General features: G+C 42.7%; 1 protein-coding gene across 1 annotated transcript in view; it reads left to right on the top strand.

Moving 5' to 3' along the window:
• The window catches only part of LOC309564285 (microsomal triglyceride transfer protein-like), a 227,562-nt gene that overhangs the window by 27,863 nt on the left and 179,944 nt on the right, over positions 1–19,755 (top strand). Inside the window, exons 3-4 of the mRNA XM_082268911.1 lie at positions 9,197–9,334; positions 17,838–17,945. Coding sequence (XP_082125037.1) covers positions 9,197–9,334; positions 17,838–17,945 — 246 coding nt within the window. The remainder of the gene's footprint in view (positions 1–9,196; positions 9,335–17,837; positions 17,946–19,755) is intronic.

Raw genomic sequence — 19,755 nt, forward strand, 5'->3', positions numbered from 1 at the left:
CAATTTGGTTGTGTCCCCTCTGGGTGTGGTTCCAAAGAAGGAACCTAATCAGTTTAAGCTCATTCACCACCTTTCTTATCCTCCAGGGGGTTCGGTGAATGATGCTATTGCGGAGGATTTATGTTCTGTTTCGTACATTTCTTTTGATAAGGCAGTGGCCTGGGTTCGTCGTTTTGGGCGGGGTGGTCTGATGGCGAAGACAGACATTGAGGCTGCTTTGAGGTTGTTGCCGGTTCACGCGGACAGTTTACATCTTTTAGGTTGTGTATGGCAAGGGGAATTCTTCGTGGACCGGTGTCTTCCCATGGGTTGTGCCATTTCTTGTTCTCTGTTTGAGACATTTAGTTCCTTTTTAGAATGGGTGGTTAAGTATGTTTCTGGCCTTTTGTCAATAATTCATTATTTGGACGACTTTCTGGTTATTGGTCCTCCCGGAGAGGTGACGTGTGCGATGCTTCTGGCTACTGTCCAACAGCTATTTGAATATTTCGGGGTGCCCTTGGCTCCTGACAAGACCGAAGGTCCGTGTACGGAACTGCGTTTCCTGGGCATTGTCATTGATACGATGGCAATGGAATGCCGGCTCCCGATCGACAAATTATTGGACCTTCGGGGGGACATTGCGGGAGCGTCAGCTGCACGAAAAATTCAGCTGCGGGCCATGCAATCTCTGCTTGGAAAACTGAACTTTGCCTGCCGCATCATGCCCATGGGGTGGGTGTTTTGCAGGCGGTTGGCGGCGGCCACGGCCGGCATTAGGGCACCGCATTACTACATTCGATTGTCCAAGGACCATTGGGACTATTTACGGGTCTGGAAGTTGTTTTTGGGTTCCTTCAACGGCAGGTCTGTCTGGTTGGAAGCTCCGGTGTCCAACTCTGACCTGGAACTTTACACCGACGCGGCTGGCTCCGGGGGTTTCGCGGCCTATTTGCATGGCCAATGGAGTGCAGGCAAGTGGCCGGACTCATGGCGAAGTTACAACTTCATCCGTAATTTGGTGCTGTTGGAATTATTTCCCATTGTGTTGGCAGTAGAGCTGTGGGGTCCGGAGTTCAGGAATAAAAGAGTTTGTTTTCATTGTGATAACCTGGGGGTGGTACAGTCGCTTAATAGCATTACTGCCTCTTCCCCGCCGGTTATTAGATTGCTTCGTCACCTGGTGTTAAAATGTCTAAGGCTTAATTCGTTTTTTTATGCTGTACATGTACCGGGTGTTGACAATTCGGTGGCTGATGCTCTTTCTCGATTCCAGTGGGACAGGTTTCGGATGTTGGCACCGGAGGCGGAGCAGAACGGATTGCCTTGTCCCGAGTATCTGTGGAGCATAGCCTTGCCACGGTGATGAATTTGGTTCGAGCGTCGGTTTGTCCTACCACTTGGAAGGCCTACGAACGTGTGGGCGACATGGACTCAGCTGGTAAGTGAGGTGGGGGGTCTTTCTGACGACCAGGATCGACTGTACCTACTTCTCTATTTCGTGGGCCTGAATTTTGAACAAAAAGTGTCGGTCTCTTCGTTAAGCCGGAATATGGCGGCTTTGGCCTTCTACTTCCAGTTATCGGGGGTCGCAGTTGCTACAAAACATTTCCTAGTTAGAAAAGCTTTGCAGGGTTACAGAAAAGGTTGTCGATCGGTCGATTCCAGGCGCCCGGTCTCGTTTGATATGTTATCCCGGCTGGTGGACTACTTACCGGAGGTTTGTTCTTCTGCCCAGGAGGTGGACCTCTTCCGTACGGCTTTTATTTTAGCATTCTTCGGAGCCCTCCGCATAGGCGAATTGGTGAGTAATTCCAGGCGGGGGGATGGGGGTTTACAGTTGTCAGATGTATGTTTACATCATGACAGGGTTCTTGTCTGGATTCGCAGGTCTAAAACAGACCAGCTGGGACGTGGGGCTTGTGTGGAATTGGGAGAGATATCGCGGTCCTCTCTTTGCCCAGTATCTGCGGTGCGGCATTGGCTGCGGGTGCGCTCCGCTCAACATGGTCCTCTGTTGTTACGTGCCGACGGCACGGCGCTCTCCCGTTTTCAATTCACTGTGGTTTTCCGTAAGTGCTTGGGGGCAGCTGGTTTTCCAGTAAATGAGTACTCCTCTCATTCTTTTCGCATTGGAGCTGCCACGGAGGCAGCTCGGTGGGGCCTTAATGACCAGGCCTTGCGGAAGATTGGTCGATGGGAATCCCGGCATTTTAGCCTGTATGTTCGTCCGCATCTGTTATGAAGCGGCGGACGCTGCCTACATTCCTAGTCTACGGGGGGCCGGGGGTGGTCCTCATTTAGTGTTTGTTACATGTGTTCTCGGTGTACTTCGTTTATGTGTTGGTATTTTTTGTGTACACGGGACGTATGTTGGTATGTATTCCTTTTATGTTTTACAGGAACCACCGATGTCTTGGTCTGGATTTTAGGACACTCCTACGTTGTGTGGGGTGCTAGGAGGGCGGCAGTTAGGCCGGAGGGTCGACAATTGGGATTTGACAGGAATGAGGTAAAAGTTAGGTGGATAGGGGTTTCGGGAATGCTGTGGTCGCGGGTCCTTCCCGAAGTCCATCGCTGTGCGCGGTTGGAAAGGCCGCCGGACGTCCTTTTGTTACATGCGGGTGGCAATGATCTAGGCCTCCGTTCTTCCAGGGAATTAATCAGGGATATCAAGCTGGATTTCCTGAGATTGCGGACGCTTTTTCCCCAGACAGTGGTAGTGTGGTCAGACATAGTCGCCCGGACCTCTTGGCGCCTAGCTCGGTCGGTGGTTAGCCTGAACAAGGCCAGGATTAAAGTGAATAAAGCAGTGGCCAAGTTCTTTGTGCGGAATGGGGGGTTGGCAATTCGCCATCTGGAACTCGAGCAAGACCCGGCCCTTTATCTAAGGGGGGATGGGGTTCATTTGAATGCGGTGGGCATTGACCTGTGGACCTTAGGTTTACAGGAAGGTATTCACAGGGCTCTGCGGGTTTGCTGTGGCTGGGGTTTTTAGGGTCTTGGAGGGTGTGACTATTTTGAAAGGTAATGTGGAGGGGTAGGGCCCATCTTAGGTATGGGTGTACCTACCCTGCCAATGTCAGTTGGCTGTATGAAGGTATCCCAATGGTTAATAGTCCTTGAGCTGGTGCAGTGGCGGCTGAGGGCCTGGAGGTCCATTGGGGTCAGGGATACAGCCAGGGGGGAAGTCAAGTTGCCTTCCAAGACCCTAAATGGTCATTACACTTTAACGTTTTTTGTATGTATTGATTTGTTTGAATGAAAATGGTAATTTTTTGTAATTAGTGTTTTATTAGTTGGTTGTAATAAAGATGGCTGCTATGGCCTTTTACTGTTCAATGTTTTTTATTGAATTTTCACATATAACAAGGAACAAACATACAAGACAATGGTGAAGAATGTCTCGATATACAGTAGCAATACATGACAACAACAACAAATGCCAAGAACTAGTTCAAAAATAAACGGAACCGAGGCAAAGTGATATCATAGTTTCAACAGGAAGGAACATAATAGCGACTTTGTGACCATGTTGACCAGTCTTTGTGGAACTTTGGGCCACGAAGAAGCGAAAAAGCGTAAGCCCTTTCTAAGGAGTAATGATAATTAACTTGTCTGACAACCTCCATGTGGGAAGGTACGCTGGATTGTTTCCAATACCGCGCGATGGTTGTCCTAGCAGCTATTAATACATGGACCACTACCGTCCTCTTGGAGGGCGGAAGCAAGTCGATTCCTAGATTGAGAAGAGCTAAAGCCGGATTAGGCTGTGTCTGGGTACCAGTAACTTCAGAGATAATTTCAAACACCTTACCCCAAAAACTGGTCAAACTCTTACATAACCAAAAGACATGAAGAATCGTGCCAACCTGGTCACAATTCCTCCAACATAGGGGGCTATGAGATTGGTAAATTTTTGACAAACGATAGGGTGTCAGGTACCAACGCGTAAGCACTTTTTGCGCCTGTTCCCAGTGGGAAACACATTGGGTTGCCTTGTAGATTGACCGGAGGGCCAGTCGCCACTGCGTTTCCGTGGGTGTCATTTTAAGGTCCTGTTCCCACTTGATCATGTGCGGTGTCTTACAAAAGGTAGTTTTCTGTGCCATAGAGTTATAAAACAGGGAAATTCCCTTCATATGAGTGGAAGGACTGGAAAGGTACTGCCAGATCATGGGAGGAAGCTGTAGCCTTGGAGGGGGAAATTTGCGCAGGAAACTGTAAATACTATTGTATGTCAGCATGACTTGCTTAGGCAAATTGAATTCCTGTTGCAAGATGGGGAACGGTTTAATCGTGTCCCCCTGGTAAAGCTGAGCCACGTCTGTGATGCCTGCTTGCTCAAATCGTGAGATATATTGATGCAAGGGAGAAGTGCGTGAAGGGCGTTTAGAGGCAAGCTTACTGTAATGGAAGACGGGGAACTGGGGCTCTTGGCAATAAAATATCTCCAAGACACCAACGAGGCCTGAGTAGGTAGAGGAAAGGAATGTAGTGGGAGCTTCCTCCAATGATCTGCGAGTAGAAGTGTGCCTAGTGACTCCACTTTGGACAGTGAGTTTTCTATCGGGATCCAAGGGAGATTGAGGGAGTTGGAGAACCAGTGTCGCAGTGGAGTTAAGTGGGATGCATGATAGTAATCTAGCAGATCAGGGAAGCCAAGGCCACCCACTGATCTGTGTCTCACCATATGGGAATATGCGCATCTCGCTCTCTTCCTTTGCCAAACACACGTACGCAGAGTTTTCTCTAGGGACGTAATGAATTTGCGGGGAATCGGTACTGGGAGGATACGAAACATATACAGTATTTTGGGGAGACAAATCATTTTGAATGCAGCAATTCTACCCATCCAGGACAGTTCAGTGGAATTAAATTTGGCGATGTCCGAAGATATATCTGATATCAGGGGGGAGATGTTGGAGGCTACCAGACCAGCTGTGGGGAATGTCAAGTTGATACCTAAGTAGCGCAGTGGAGATGTGGACCAAGTGTAGGGTAAAACCGACTGTAAATGAGAACGGACCTTAGGGTCCAGGCCCATGTTCATGATGACGGATTTACCAAAGTTTACTTTGTAATACGATAAATCACTAAAGGTTTTCAAGAGATCGTGGGCCGCGGGAAGCGAGGTGACGGGGTTGGTGAGGCTCAGTATGACATCGTCCGCAAACAATGTAATTACATGGTGTGACTGAGGAAATTTAAAGCCTGAAATAAGGGGATTTTGCCTGAGGGACGCTGCGAGAGGTTCAATCACCAAGTTAAATATAAGAGGCGATAAGGGACAACCCTGGCGGGTCCCATTCGTGATCTGGAATGGCTTGGAGAGGACCCCAGCCGACAGTACCTTGGCCGAGGGGGATGAGTAGAGGGTGAGAATTGCAGACAGGATTGGGCCAGAGAAACCAAATTGGAGCAGTACCGCCTTCATATAGCCCCAGTGGACGCGGTCGAACGCCTTCTCTGCGTCAATAGATAGAAGCAGAGAAGGCGTTCGAGCGCGCTCCGCATGGTGGATCAGATTGACCACCCTCCTGGTGGCGTCTGGAGCCTGCCTGTCTTTTACAAAGCCCATCTGGTCGTTGGCTATCAGCGTGGGGAGAACAGAAGCTAGTCTGTTGGCCAGGAGTTTAGCGAATACCTTGACGTCAGCGTTCAACAAGGATATAGGTCTAAAATTGGCCGGTGTCGTTGGGGGTTTACCAGGTTTGGGAAGGGTAATGACATTCGCTTGAAGCATTTCGGGGGGCAGGGTGCCGGAATCTGCTGCGGTGGAAAACAAGCGCAACATATGCGGTGTTAGGAGTGTTTGCATGGTGCAGTAATATTCGTTGGACAGACCGTCGGGGCCTGGGCTTTTGCGTAGCAGTAGAGCCTGCAGTGTCTTGGTTAATTCGGTCATAGTGAACGGTTCATTCAGTCGTGCCAGAGATTCCGCGGAGAGTGCGGGGAGGTGGACCTTTTTCAGGAAGTCGTGGATCGCGGAGTCGGAAGGTTGGGGGGTCTTAGGGTCATTTGCTAGGTTGTACAGGGAACTGTAATAGTCCGCAAAGGCGTCTGCGATCTTCTGGCTGCTATGGCCTTTTAAAATCCAAGACAGTAGTAGTGTCTTTTCTTAAGATAGAAGAGGGGGGGTGGTTGGTTTCTTGGTTGGGATAAGGTTAAGCAGCCGCAGTATCTGCAATACTTCAGTCAAGTGCTCTGTGCTGGCAGAGCTAAGTAACAGCCACACCTATCATCCATTACAGAGCACAGAATATGTTAGATTAGAACGTGCACAAACTCTGGTGCTTAGTGGACTGTGAAGTAATATTTAAATATTCTGTATACTGCTATTCAACTAGTGAAGATTTGCTGTTATAAAAAGACCATCTTGAAATTGTGATTGTGCCTACAAAATACCATGAGAGATTTACCTTTTCTGTTACATTTCATCTGAGGTTTAAAGCATTACTACCTGTGAATGAAAGTCTTACAAGATCTGGAGTGATATTTGGTTATGTCATTACTGTGCTGCTCACCGTTCTCCTTGCTGGAGAGGAAGCTGTACTTAAGAGCCTGCAGTGCAAGGATCCCCTCACATCTGCTACATCTATTCTATTCCATTGTTTTCACTGCACCTTTTCTGCAGCTTCTTGAATTTTCCCTCCACCAGTCATCAGACTACCAGTCTTTAAAGAGGAGGGACCAGCTCTTGCGCAAAGAAGCAAAGCCCTCCACCCCGATAGCAAAGTATGGTAAGTCTGTAATGGGAGTAAGATCAGCTGGAGGGAGAAAATATCGTTGACTAGTCTTTTGCCTCTAGCTTGCCTTCTTTAGACCCAACTTCCACAGTTACATAGAAACACAGAAAAGTGACGACAGAAAAAAGACTGAGTAGTCCATTGAGTCTGCCCATTTTTTTTTTTTTCTGTTAACTGTTTATAGATCTATGTTTGTCCCAAGCATGTATGAAGCCATTTACTATTGACTGTCTCACTACCTCTGCTGGTAGTTTTTTCCAAGCATCAGCTACCCTTTCAGTAAAATAACACTTTCTAAGATTAGTTTTGAACTTTCCTCCAGTTAGTTTGAAGTCATGTCCCGTGTTCTTGATTTTGGTTTCATATTGAAAAAACTGCCCTCCTGAGCCTTTTTCACCCCCTTGATGAATTTAACCACTTTAGGACTGCTCACTGGGCTGCTACTGCGGCACAGTGGCAGCCCTGTGTCCAGCGACGTAGACCTACGTTGCTGGACTCCTAGCTGTCTCGGCGGCGCAGAGGAGGAGAGGCGGCGATCACCGTCTCTCTTCCTCGATCGTCAGGGAAAGTGTGAGAAGATCCGCCCGCTTGTGTAAACAAAGCAGGCAGATCTTCTCTGTGACAGACAGGGAGAGATCACAGGATTCAGCTTAGCTGAACCTGCGATCTGTGTCTGTGTCACAGAGCCCCCCTCCCCCACACACGTCAGTAAGCATGAGGCATACATTTAACCCCTTGATCACCAACAGTGTTAACCCCTTCCCTGCCAGTGTCATTATTACAGCAACAGTGCATATTTTTAGCACTGATTACTGTAGTAATGTCACTGGTTCCCCCAAAAGTTTTAAAAAATGTCAGTTAGGGTTTCCGATCTGTCTGCTGCAATGTCGCAGACCTGCAAAAAATCGCAGATCACCGCTATTACTAGTAAAAAAAAAACAAAACAATGAAAATGCCAAATCTTTCCCGTAGTTAGTAAACGCGTAAATAACTTTTGCGCAAACCAATCAAAATACGGTTATTGCAATTTTTTTTAACAAAAATATGTAGCAGAAAACAAATTGGCCTAAAAATGTTAAAAAATTTTGATTTTTAATTTTTTTTGGTGGGAATGTTATATATCTGAATGTGAAAAATATTGTTTTTTTTTCAAAATTGTCGCTCTTTTTTTTTTTTTATAGCGCAAAAATTTAAAGGTGATCAAATACCACCAAAAGAAAGCTCTATTTGTGGGGGAAAACAAGTATGTAAATTTCATTTGGGTGCAGTGTCGCACGACCGCGCAGTAACGCAGTGCCGAATCGCAAAATATGGCCTGGTCAGGAAGGGGGTAAATTCTTCCGGTCTTAAAGTGGATAAAAATACGCTCATTGAGAAATTTTTTGTCAAAGACATGTAGCTAAATACATTTTGGCCTAAATATATGACAAAAATTGAATATATTGGATATTTTTTAACAGTCAAAGTAGAAAATGTCAATTTTTTCGCAAACTTTTCGATATTTTTTTAGCTTGACTTGCAAACAATGCCCAGTTGCCGTGACGACATGTTTCGCGGAAGTACCGCTTTGTCAAAGTCCTTGGTCTATTAGCTCTGAATTCCTGTTTCATCACATCCGGTAGTGACGTCCTTCCGGTTTCCGGCTGCACGCATCCATCCCGCTCCGCTGAGCTCTGCAGCACAGGAGGTAGAAGGAGGAAGTGTTAGTGCACACCGGCTGGTTCGGTGTGCTCCCCTCCCCTCACCTCGTTGCACAATCAACCAGCTCAAGCTTTCCCCATCAGAGAGCGGACCCCATCCGGCGGCGATGCTTGGTGTACACCCCTCATCCATCAGGGACTTCACATACCGGTTTGGATTTTTATTCTCAACTAAATTGAGGGATAAATATATTTTTCCGGAGTTGGGCTTGAAGCATGTATTCTCTATTAGCTAAAATGACACTCATGAGCGTTAGATTTGTTGTAAGACCATTAGGATAAAAGAGGGCACTGCCATTTAGCTTAGGAAAGGCCCAGGTCTAAAATGAAAAATATACAAATCCACAAGTGTTATCATTACAGAAAATTCCTTACAGTCACAGCTGCCATATGTCAGCTAGCAAAAGTCATTTCCTTGCTTGCCTCTACTAGGCAGATGATTGCAGAAAACAGTCGTGCGTCTGGATTGATGCATTGATTGACAAGCTTCGCACTGACCTCTTTCTGTCCGCTAAGCCTTTCATTCTGGAAAATGCTACCAATTCATAAGAAACAGTGTTAGTAATGTCTCTAGGACAGAAATGGGCAGTAATCTTAGATAATGGTTTCTCAAATACACCATGCATTAATGTGCACCAATGAACAATGGCAGCTTTTGGCAAGGAGATGCTGTAACAACACTATTTCAAAAAAATGTATTACAGGTCATATTGTCTCACATACAAGACTGGTTTTTAAAGTAACTTCAGCATTTTATTTCACTTTTAGTTCAACAACTTTACTTACATGAATAAGAAAAAAGTGATTCCTAACAGAAAGGAAGACACAACTGCTAAACACCCAAATGAAGCTGTGAAGACCAAAGGCTTGATGTTACCATTCTTATTCCACTGGCATGCTGGGAAGGTAAATTGTGAAGTAATGATGGGTCTTATTGGTGCTCTCTTTCATAGTTTATTTTTGTATTCTAAAATTGTTTTAATTTTATTAATTCAAAAAGAAAACAAAGCTATGTGTAATGGGACTTTAATTACCCCTCCAACGGGCAAATATAAATTCTATTTTAAAATTCAACATGTCTTTGTTATATTTGTCTAAAAACTCATCATTAAAAACACAACATTTTACATAAGACATCAAGTCTACCACTTGTCTCCCATTTGAGGAGATAGAGAAATTGTAGCATGGAAATCTTCCCAGATTATGCAATGTGGATCACGCGTTTCACTGAAAAATCCACTTTATCAGGACCCCAAATCTCTCATGCATATATAATTTGACACTACAATAACATCAAAGAAAAATACATATAAGTTCACATACAGTATAATGTACAAAATACAAAGCAGTAATCATATATTTGTTAATGACAAAAAACTATCCCCTAATGAACAGGGAAAGAGATCCTTTATCTCCTCAAATGGGAGACAAGCGGTAGACTTGATATAATAAAGACATCCTAAATTTTAAAAATAGTTTTGGAATGTATATTTGTATATTTGTTCATTGGAGGGGTAATAAAAGTTCAATTACACGTAGCTTTGTTTGCTTTTGGAAATTTTTTATTTAGGGATGAGACCCTCCAATGGTAATAGTACCGATCCAGCACCATTCCACCGCATTTAATAGTTTAAATTTAGATATGCATCACTGGCTGTTGTAATGATCATTAACTGACTCCTGGTGATATAGCATTGCTGAATTCCTTTTATACAGTAGTGATCTAGTGGTGGACATTTCCCGAATCAAATAATAATAAAGTGGTGGTAGCTTCCAGTAATGTTATGGTTTTCCTCTTTCTCTAGTAGTAGTAAAGTGGTGATCAGTCCCTAACTCATTTAGTATTGATTTTTCGAGAATTTTTTGAGACCTTGTAATCATGGGCACAAGTCTTTTTCAAATCCTTAATTTTCCAGCCCTGAGCAGAAGTTAAATTTTAGCTCAGCCTTAGCATCAAGCAGCATTTAACTCATGTGATCTCATATCTTCTTTACCTGTAGCAGTATTCTTCACATTTGGACAAAAGGATAATACAAGAGTGCATTGCACCAGTATGGTGGAAAAGCTATATTGAGCCCGTGACCTCAATACCCTGAACCACCTCAGTGAGTGGCCAACATGTAGGCAGGTGCAATCTACTTTTTCCACTGCAGGTGTCACTCTTCCACAGTGGCCCTGCAGTTGGAGAGGAATTCTAGTTCCTCTATGGTTTCCTGGGTCACTGGGAAAGCTATCCAGTTGGATGCTGCCATCCCATGTGACTCTAGAAGCCATCTTGGGTAAGGTAGAGAGTATTTAAGACTCTGGCTTGAGCATTTTTGCGAGTGGTTAGAGTAAGGACAAGTTACCTGCCTCTTAGGGACAGAACTAGTGGCAGGGAAGGGTTCCTGGTGAGGGGGGAAAGTGTAGGGCTCACAACTTCCTGTTTTGGCACAAAGATGACCAGGCCGCATTCTGCCCCTCCCAACAGGCGCTGTCATTTTGACTTAAACTTGCTTTCTACATGCTGTTGGACCTGTAAGTATTCCCAGTTGGGCTGACTTTTTCTACTGGGTTATTTGTGAGCTGTCTTTGCATTATTTTAATTGCACTGAGACTTATTGCTGCTGCACCCCACCTACAAACAGGAGGCCCACGTGACTGTCGGGTTTAAAAGTCTATTACGACACATGGAAAGAAAAGGAACTAATTAAAAGAAGAGGTGCAGTTGCCCTAAATGAGGGTGGCATGACAACACAATAAGAGAGTCATAGAGGAATTCCTTTACATGCCAAATTACTAAGAGGGGTAGTCATCTCTCTATTATATACTAGATATATTTAATGTTTACAATTTACTGCCATAAGCCATTTCTAATCTTAGTTTTTTTTCCCCCATTAGTGAATACAGTATAATGCTGCTATAAAATGTATGAGATATCTAAAAATAGAACATGAACTGTCATTTATCACACTAAAAATGTATTTATCCCATTTCATATTTCCTCTGCTCAGTGAACAGACATAAAACTTCAATGCTGCTTTTCTTCATCGGTGATCCATGTCTGCTCTCCCTCCTCTGAGTCACAGCACAGCAGATTGTGTTTCTCATCCTGATTCCTCCAACGCCCAGAACTGGCACACTTTGACTTGTATATATTGAAGCAGGGACTGACCATACTTTACTAGTAGCGAGAAACAGAGCGAGAGTGTGGCAGGACCAAAACCTCTTAAAAAAAGAGTAGGGTTCTAGAAGAATGTATTGCCCAAACTAAAATGTGCTTTAGGGCACAGAAAGGTAAATATAGAATGTTAAAAATCAGTGCCCAATGGAAATACAGACATCAATAAAAACCTGACAGGTGTTCTAATCCTTCTCCACTCTATAAAAAAAAAAAAAAAAAAAATGTTTGCCCTTATTTATACTATAAAGACTTCTGCTGTCCCTTACACAATCCAAAAAAGATGTATAAAGTTTATTTGATCACTAGATGGCAGCTGCACACCTATCTAAGAAGGACACTTTGCTGTCTGAAAACCAAGCTTTTCTTTCAAATCTACAATACAGAAGAGCTTTCTAAGAGCTCATTTACACCACATTTCCCACGTTCACTTTGCAGCCCCACATGTGCATATACAGGCATTTGTAATGCACTTGTGGTGTGTTTTCACTGCCTCTTTATAGTGCATTTTGTAGGCATTATTTATTTTACTCAGTTGCATATATATGCATTTGTGGTGCATTTATGTACATTTATGTGCAAAAAAACGCAGCAAGGATCATGAAAGCGCTGCAATGGTTGCAATGCAAAACATTCATTTTTCGTGCTCATGCATTTGAACCACGTTTAAAAATGCTTTTGACTGCATCCTCTGTAAAATGAGCCCTGCAAATGTTACTAAACCCACAACAGTAAAATCAGTCTGTATATGCAGTAAAGCATGCTTGTTATACTCACTTTGGAACCTAAGGGGTTTATCCTGTGCATTGTATAAAAAGGCTGTTTGATCCTGTCTTTTCTGATCCTCCCCTTCTTTCACTGTCCCCAATTAATCTCCTGGTAAGATAGAGGCTTTGAAGTCACTCTGCACATGCTTGGTGTGGTGTGTATTGCTTGAGAGTTTTTTTTGTTTCTTGGGAGGGTACATGTGATCAGAACAGGGCCAATAAGCACTGTCAAGACAGAGAGTCAGGGGTCCTTCAGCCTCTTAGGACGGTCAGAGGAGAATTAAAACTCATCCTACAAGCTTTAACCAAGCACTGATAAAAGTCATTGCTATATATTGCTGATGAAAAAAGGTATTTAGCAGTTTATATTTACTTAATTTAATTGCATTTCCAAGTTTTTTGTACTGTGGGCAGACAGATATAGTGAATGCAGGGTTCTGGGTGTAGTAAGACTTTAAAACAGACGGTGCATTCATGTCCTCACCTCTAAATTGCAAGAAGAACAAGGTGTTTACTCTTCATTGTAGGACCATGAAAATCACTCCTTTACACCCCTGGGACTAAATGTAGGCCCTGAAGAACTTAGTTACCCAAAGCCAGTGAAGGGTTCTGTATTGGAAGATGGATTTAAATGGAAGAGCACGGAACCCTGGCATTCCACGATCACAGATGGGGAATCTACATATACATTGGAGATCAAAATTAGAGAACAACCTACAATTTCCTAAATGTTAAGGTCACTGCTTAGTCATATTTGAAATGATCTAAGTTAAGTAAAAGAGCAGTTTTGTTAAAGCCTAACTCCACTTTTTTTGAGAAAAAAAACATCCCCCTCTGGGTGATCTATGTACATTACAAGGATTATAACAAACTTTGTTGCAGATTCCTACCTTTTGTTATTCTGGAGAAATTATTTTTTGTTCCTCTGTGCCTCTGTGTTGAGTGGGTCAAATGGGAGTGGTTACATAATTATCTATCAGCTGTGGCAGCTGCAGGACACTAATAAGGAAAGCTGCTGGACCTTCATCCCTTTAGATGTGTTCCTGTTGGGAGTATTTCAACAAAAATTTGATTTTTGTTGAAGGGGATGCCAGAAATCTGACTTGTATCTTAGTGCAGACTTCTGGGAAATATGGTGAGCCAATCACACAAGCAGGAAATTATGTTTCTGGGGTGTGGTCAGCACACTCCAGGTAGCCATATTGCGTTGCATTTTCAGAAAATGACAGTAGCTGCAGATTAAAAAGCAAAGATATTTTTTCGTTTCAATAATTTTTATTGAAATTTTACAAAAGAGTTGAACAGTCAATGTGGTAAAACAGATAACAGCTGGAACATTGAACAGTACAGAGCTTCATGTCAGAAGAAACTTTTCCACAACAGTGTGATTAAGACAATACAGTACAGTACCTCGATTACAAATCTTTACAGTGTACATATAGTGCCATAGTATAACAGGAGCACTTTTCAAGTCATCATAAGTGGAACGCAAAAGGAAGTTGAGCCAAATATAGCATTATTCAAAGAACGGAAGTGTAATATTTACTACCTGTCCAGGAGGACCAGTGTAGGGTAAACCGGGCCCCCTGGGACAGAGAAAAGGCGTGTGCTTTCTCCATGGAGAAGTGGGAATTGACCAAACGGATGACTTCCAGATGGGAAGGAGGGTCAGATTGTTTCCAATGCCTAGCTATAGTGGACCTAGCTGCAATCAGGACATGGGTATAAACTATGCGCATGTCATGGGGTATATCGTCTATGTCTAAAGAGAGAAGAGCCATGGCGGGGTTGGCGGGTTTCAGGATACCCGTAACCGTGGAAAGGATCTCGAACATCCGTCTCCAGAAACCTGTGTGGCCTTTACGGGACCAGAAAATGTGGTAAATATTGCCAACTTGGCCGCAGCCTCGCCAACATAAGGGATCTGATTGTCTGTAGAATTTAGACAGGCGGTACGGTGTTAGGTACCATCTAGTGAGAATTTTTTGGGATTGTTCCCAATGGGGCACGCATTTGGAGACCCTGTAAACGCTGTGTATGGCAGCTTGCCATTGGGTGTCAGAGAAGGAGTTTCGCAAATCCTCTTCCCATGCTGTCATTTGAGTAATTTTGCTGAAGGACATTTTATTATGGAGATGATTATAGAACAGGGAAATGCCTTTGGCTTAAAAGCAAAGATATTTTTTAATAACATTCAATTACAATATGATTTGTGTCGAAATTGTATACACTATATTGTTTTTTCTTTATTTGATATTTTTTTCATCAAGAAAGTGGAGTTACCCTTTAACCACTTTACCACAGGATTTTGCTGTCTTACGTCCAGGCCAATTTTTGCGATTCGGCACTGTGCGAATTTAACTGACAATTGCGCGGTCGTACGACGCCGTACCCAAACTAAATTTATGTCCTTTTTTCCCCACAAACAGAGCTTTCTGTTGGTGGTATTTGATCACCTGTGCGATTTTGACTTTTTGCACTATAAACAAAACAAAGTGTAAATTTTGAAAAAATAACAATATTTTTCAAATTTTTTTTATATGAAATCCCCCCCCCCCCCCAAAAATGTAAAAATCAAAATTTTTTTAAATGTTTGGCCAATTTGTTTTCTGCTACCTATTTTTGGTAAAAAAAATCACAATAAGCGTATTTTGATTGGTTTGCGCAAAAGTTATTGCGTTTACTAACTAAGGGAAAGATTTTTGTCATTTTTGCTGTTTTTTTTTAAACGAGTAATGGCGGCGATCTGCGATTTTTTTTGCGGGACTGCGACATTGCAGCGGACAGATCGGACCCTTGACTGCCATTTTTGACACTTTTGGGGGCACCAGTGACATTACTACAGTAATCAGTGCTATAAATTTGCACTGTTACTGTAAAAATGACACTGGCAGGGAAGGGGTTAATTTTATTGGAGAGGGAGGGGTTAATGTATGCCTGGTGCTTACTAACGTGTGTGGGGGAAGGTGACTGAGTGACACAGGGACAGATCGCAGGTTCAGCTATGCTGAACCCTGTAATCTGTCACTGTCTGTCACTTAGGAGATCCGCCCGCTTTGTTTACACAAGCGGGCGGATCTCCGGACTCGATTCCCCGACGATACAGCGGGAACGAGCCTCCGGTGGCGCGCGTGCGCCGCCCACAAGGGGAGGAGTCCAGCGTCATAGGTCTACGTCGCTGGACAGGAACTAACCACTTTGCCACAGCAGAGCTCCAGTGAGCAGTCGGCAAGTGGTTAAGCACATTTTATGAGTTACATATATTTTGAAGCACAGAATAAAAAACTTCAATGAGATTTAAGAAAGAACATTAATCAACATTAGAGAATACTTTCAGATACCTCCCAGTTATTGGTGGTAATCTGGCACCTTGTGCTAATTACTTTAATTATCTGAAAAACCTTGTTTAAATGGCAGCCTAACTTTCCAGTTTTCACTGACTTTGCAAGATGGTGAGCCGTTCTAAAGTGACTGAAACCCTCTGACAGCAGGTTGTCCAGATGAAGGCCAAAGGGATGACCCTTTCAGCCAAAGCAAGAGAAGTTTGTTGTTCCAAATCTGTGACTTCTAGAATATTGCATCTCTACAATGTCACAAACTCATTCAAGTCCCTCAAGAAGATTGGCGGTCCACAAAAGACAAATGCAATAGAGGACAGGATAATGCGGAGAATCTCAGTGGGCAATTGGTTCAACACTGCAGCTGCGATCAGGGCCGCTGATAGGGGGGGACCACCAGCCCTCTTGTAGGGGGCCCGAGCACACATGGGGGGCCCACACAGGGAGGGGGATTAGTGATGGACAACAAATACAGAAATCTTCCTCCAGCACCTAAATCTGATCTCTGTCCCTCTCTCTGCTATCAGCTTTTATCTGCTGAGAAAGAGACAGTTGTCCCTCACTAATCCCCCTCCCTGTGTGGGCCCCCCTCCCAGCACTGGCTCTAATGTTATCTCTGCTCAGGAGTTTATTTGTAACTTTGTTTCTCTTCCTCTGTCTCTCTGATCACTGAGCTCCAACTGCCCAGCCTGCATATTTTTCTCATCTCAATCAGGAATTATGTGAGTTATGTTATATTTGTGTCTGCTAATAGTGATTTTGTTGTAATTTTAGCTAAATATATCTTTAATATTTTCTTGGGGGGGCCCTGCCAGGTAGTCAATACGGGGCCCCACGATTTCTAACAGCAGCCCTAGCTGCGATTGCTCATCAATTCAGTGCTGAACAGAGCAAGGATCTGTTTTGTCATACAGTGTCTCGTCGTTTAGGAGAATTTGGACTGAAAGCCGACTCTGCAATGACCAAAAATCTCATTAGCAGATAGAATAAAAAGTCTTGACTAACCTTTGAGGAGCATGTCGCGTGGACAGATGAGAACTGGTCCAAAGTTCACTTTAGTGATGAAAGCAAGTTTAATTTATTTTAGTCCGATGGGAACCATTGTGTTCATCGTCAAACACGGAAAGACTGAACCCAAAGTGTGTAAAGAAGTCAGTGAAAGGTGGAGGGGGAAGCATCATGGTTTGGGGGATGTTTTCTGCAGCACGAGTTGGGCCTCTTATACAGCTACATGGTCGAGGGAATACAAATATTTATTAGAACCTTCTTTGAAAACATGCGGTTTGTTCCCTGTGTTCATCACCCAATTAGCCAGCAATTTTCATGCACGACGATGCCCCGTCACACAGAAAAATGGTTAAAGCAGTTCCTTGAAGCTGAAAACATTGAAATACTGAAATGGCTAGCCCAGAGTCCTAATCTAAACCCAGTATAAAACCTCTGGGAAATCCTTGGCGACAAAGTTATGGCCAAGAAACCCACTACAGTCACCGTACTGTGGAAGAGACTGGAAGAAGAGTGGAACAAAACCATACCAGAGCAGTGTGAGAGACTAGTGATGTCCTGTGGTCATTCAAATCAAGGGCCTGAACACTTCCTACTAATTGTTGGTTGTTGTAACCTTCAGAAATTTTAGTTGTAACCTTGCTACAGTCATTGCTGTTCTCTAATTTTGATCATTGTGTTTTCTACAAAATAAAGATTTTTTTTTGATGAATTGCCTTGGTTGATAAACACATTAGCATGGTATCGCCACAACACAAATTCCATCAAATGTTGGGCCATGAAGATTACATTGTTTCTGAAAAAAAATCAAGTTTTTATGAATTGTTCTTTAATTTTCATCTCCAATGTATATTTTGTACACCCCCAAATTACTCAGCTGTAAGCCTTCATATAACTAAAGCTCTTCATGTAACCGTTAACAAAAATAACGAGTGGTTTTCTCTTTGGTGCCTCTTTTTGCCCAATATAACAATTTAAACAGATTATTAGTCAATGTATGGAATCATTTTGAATTCATTTATAATATATATAAGTACGGTATATATATAATATATATATATATATATATATATATATATATATATATATATATATATATATATATAAATGAAGAAGTAATGCTACATAATATTTTACAGGTGATTGGCTTGTACAGCACAGGAGAAAACAACAATCACGTGTTGGATTTAAATAGAGGACTTGTCAGTCTATTCCAGTTTCAGTCTCAACCTGGGAACCATTCAGAGGTAATATTACAGTTTAATGTACCTTGCTATGGTACCCTAAAGTGAAAATAAACTCACATGTGTTTTTATAAAATAAAATAATTGAAGTATGTTTAAATATAAGTAGAATGAACCTTCTGTCTCTCTCTTCCTTTTTTTTCTTCTCTACAAGCTTTTCTCTTCTGTTCTCAGAATTCCTCTCTGCGAAAGAAAAAAAAAACAGAGCCATGGTATACTTTATAATTTTAGAAGAATTAATGTTAACAATTGAGATTCGTGTCACTTTAATGGAGATATCTCTAGAAATAATCAATGTCCAAAACATTGATAACGTTTATCTTCTCTCACTTTTTCTGTATTTAGCCTGTTCAGCTTCAGGTGCTATTTGTCGTATTGTTTTTAGGATGTGTCGTTTTTTTGTTTTTTTTTAACAAAACCCACAACAGTAAAATCAGTGTGTAATTGTAGTAAAGCATGAGTATTAAACTCACTGTGGAACCTAAGGGTTAATCCTCTGCATTGTGTAAAAAGGCTGTTTGATCCTGTCTTCTTCTCCTGATAGAACACCTTGGGGGCATTCTGCACTTGCTCAGTTTGGTGTGTATTGCTAGAGAGTTTTTTTTTTTAATGGGGGGGGTGCATGTGATCAGCACAGAGCCAATCAGCACTGTCCAGACAGGGGTTCAGGGGTCCTGCAGCCTCATAAAACAGTCAGAGGAGAATGATAACTCCTCCTGCAAGCTTTAACCAGACACTGATAGAAATCACAAGACTGCTATATACTGCTGATGAGAAAAGGTATTTAGCAGTTTATATTTACTAAAATAATTGCCTTTCCATATTTTGTGTATTGTTAGAGACCAGATATAGTGAATGCAGAGTCCTGGGTTTAATAACATGTTAAAACAGAAGGTTCATACAAGTCCTCACCTCTAAATTTCAAAAAGAACAAGGTCAGCTGATACAAGTGGCTTTGATTTCCGACTCTCCAAGTGCATATAATAGTAAGGACTTGCAGACTACTTTCCAAAGACTCTTGGACGTACATCTCATGGATCAGAATATTCAGGGGTATGAGAGATGATTACGGCCCTACACACCTACACAGGTTGAACTGGATGGACTATTGTCTTTATTCAACCTCAACTACTATGTAACTATGTAACTATGTGTTTACTCTTCATTGTAGGATAGCAGACATAACCATGCAAATCATTCCTTTACACCTCTGTGATTAAATCTACATCTTGAACAACTTATTTACCCAAGGCCAGTGAAGGGTTCTGTATTGGAATAATTATTTATTTGGGGGGAGGGTGCATGTGATCAGCACAGGGCCAATCAGCACTGTCAAGACAAAGGGCCAGGCAAAAAATCGCACAGGTGATCAAATGCCACCAAAACAAAGCTTTATTTGTGGGAAAAAGGACATCAATTTTATTTTGGTACAGCGTCGCACGACCGTGCAATTGTCAGTTAAAGTAACAGTGCCGAATCGCAAAAAATGGCCTGGTTATTAAGGGGGTAAAACCTTCCGGTCCAGAAGTGGTTAAACAAATCACTGCATTGAGTATGCAGGTTTCTATCTACCCATTGGCTTGATGCATTAAAGTTCACAAAAAAGGCCAATATTTCCTCGTGTCGTTTTTGTTTCACTTTGCATACTAAAAAGCTTCTGATATTCTTACATTGGGAAAGGACAATTTTCATGGGAGGATCATTGATAGATAAGTAGAGGAAGTACAGAGTTTCAAATGAGCACTGCACTGCAGTATTTCCTGAGCTGTCCAGTGCTGAACCAATGTTCCTACAGGATTGCCAATGAATGTCT

This window comes from Pelophylax lessonae (genome assembly GCF_965119305.1).
Source record: "Pelophylax lessonae genome assembly, chromosome: 9".
Taxonomy (NCBI): Eukaryota; Metazoa; Chordata; class Amphibia; order Anura; family Ranidae; genus Pelophylax; species Pelophylax lessonae.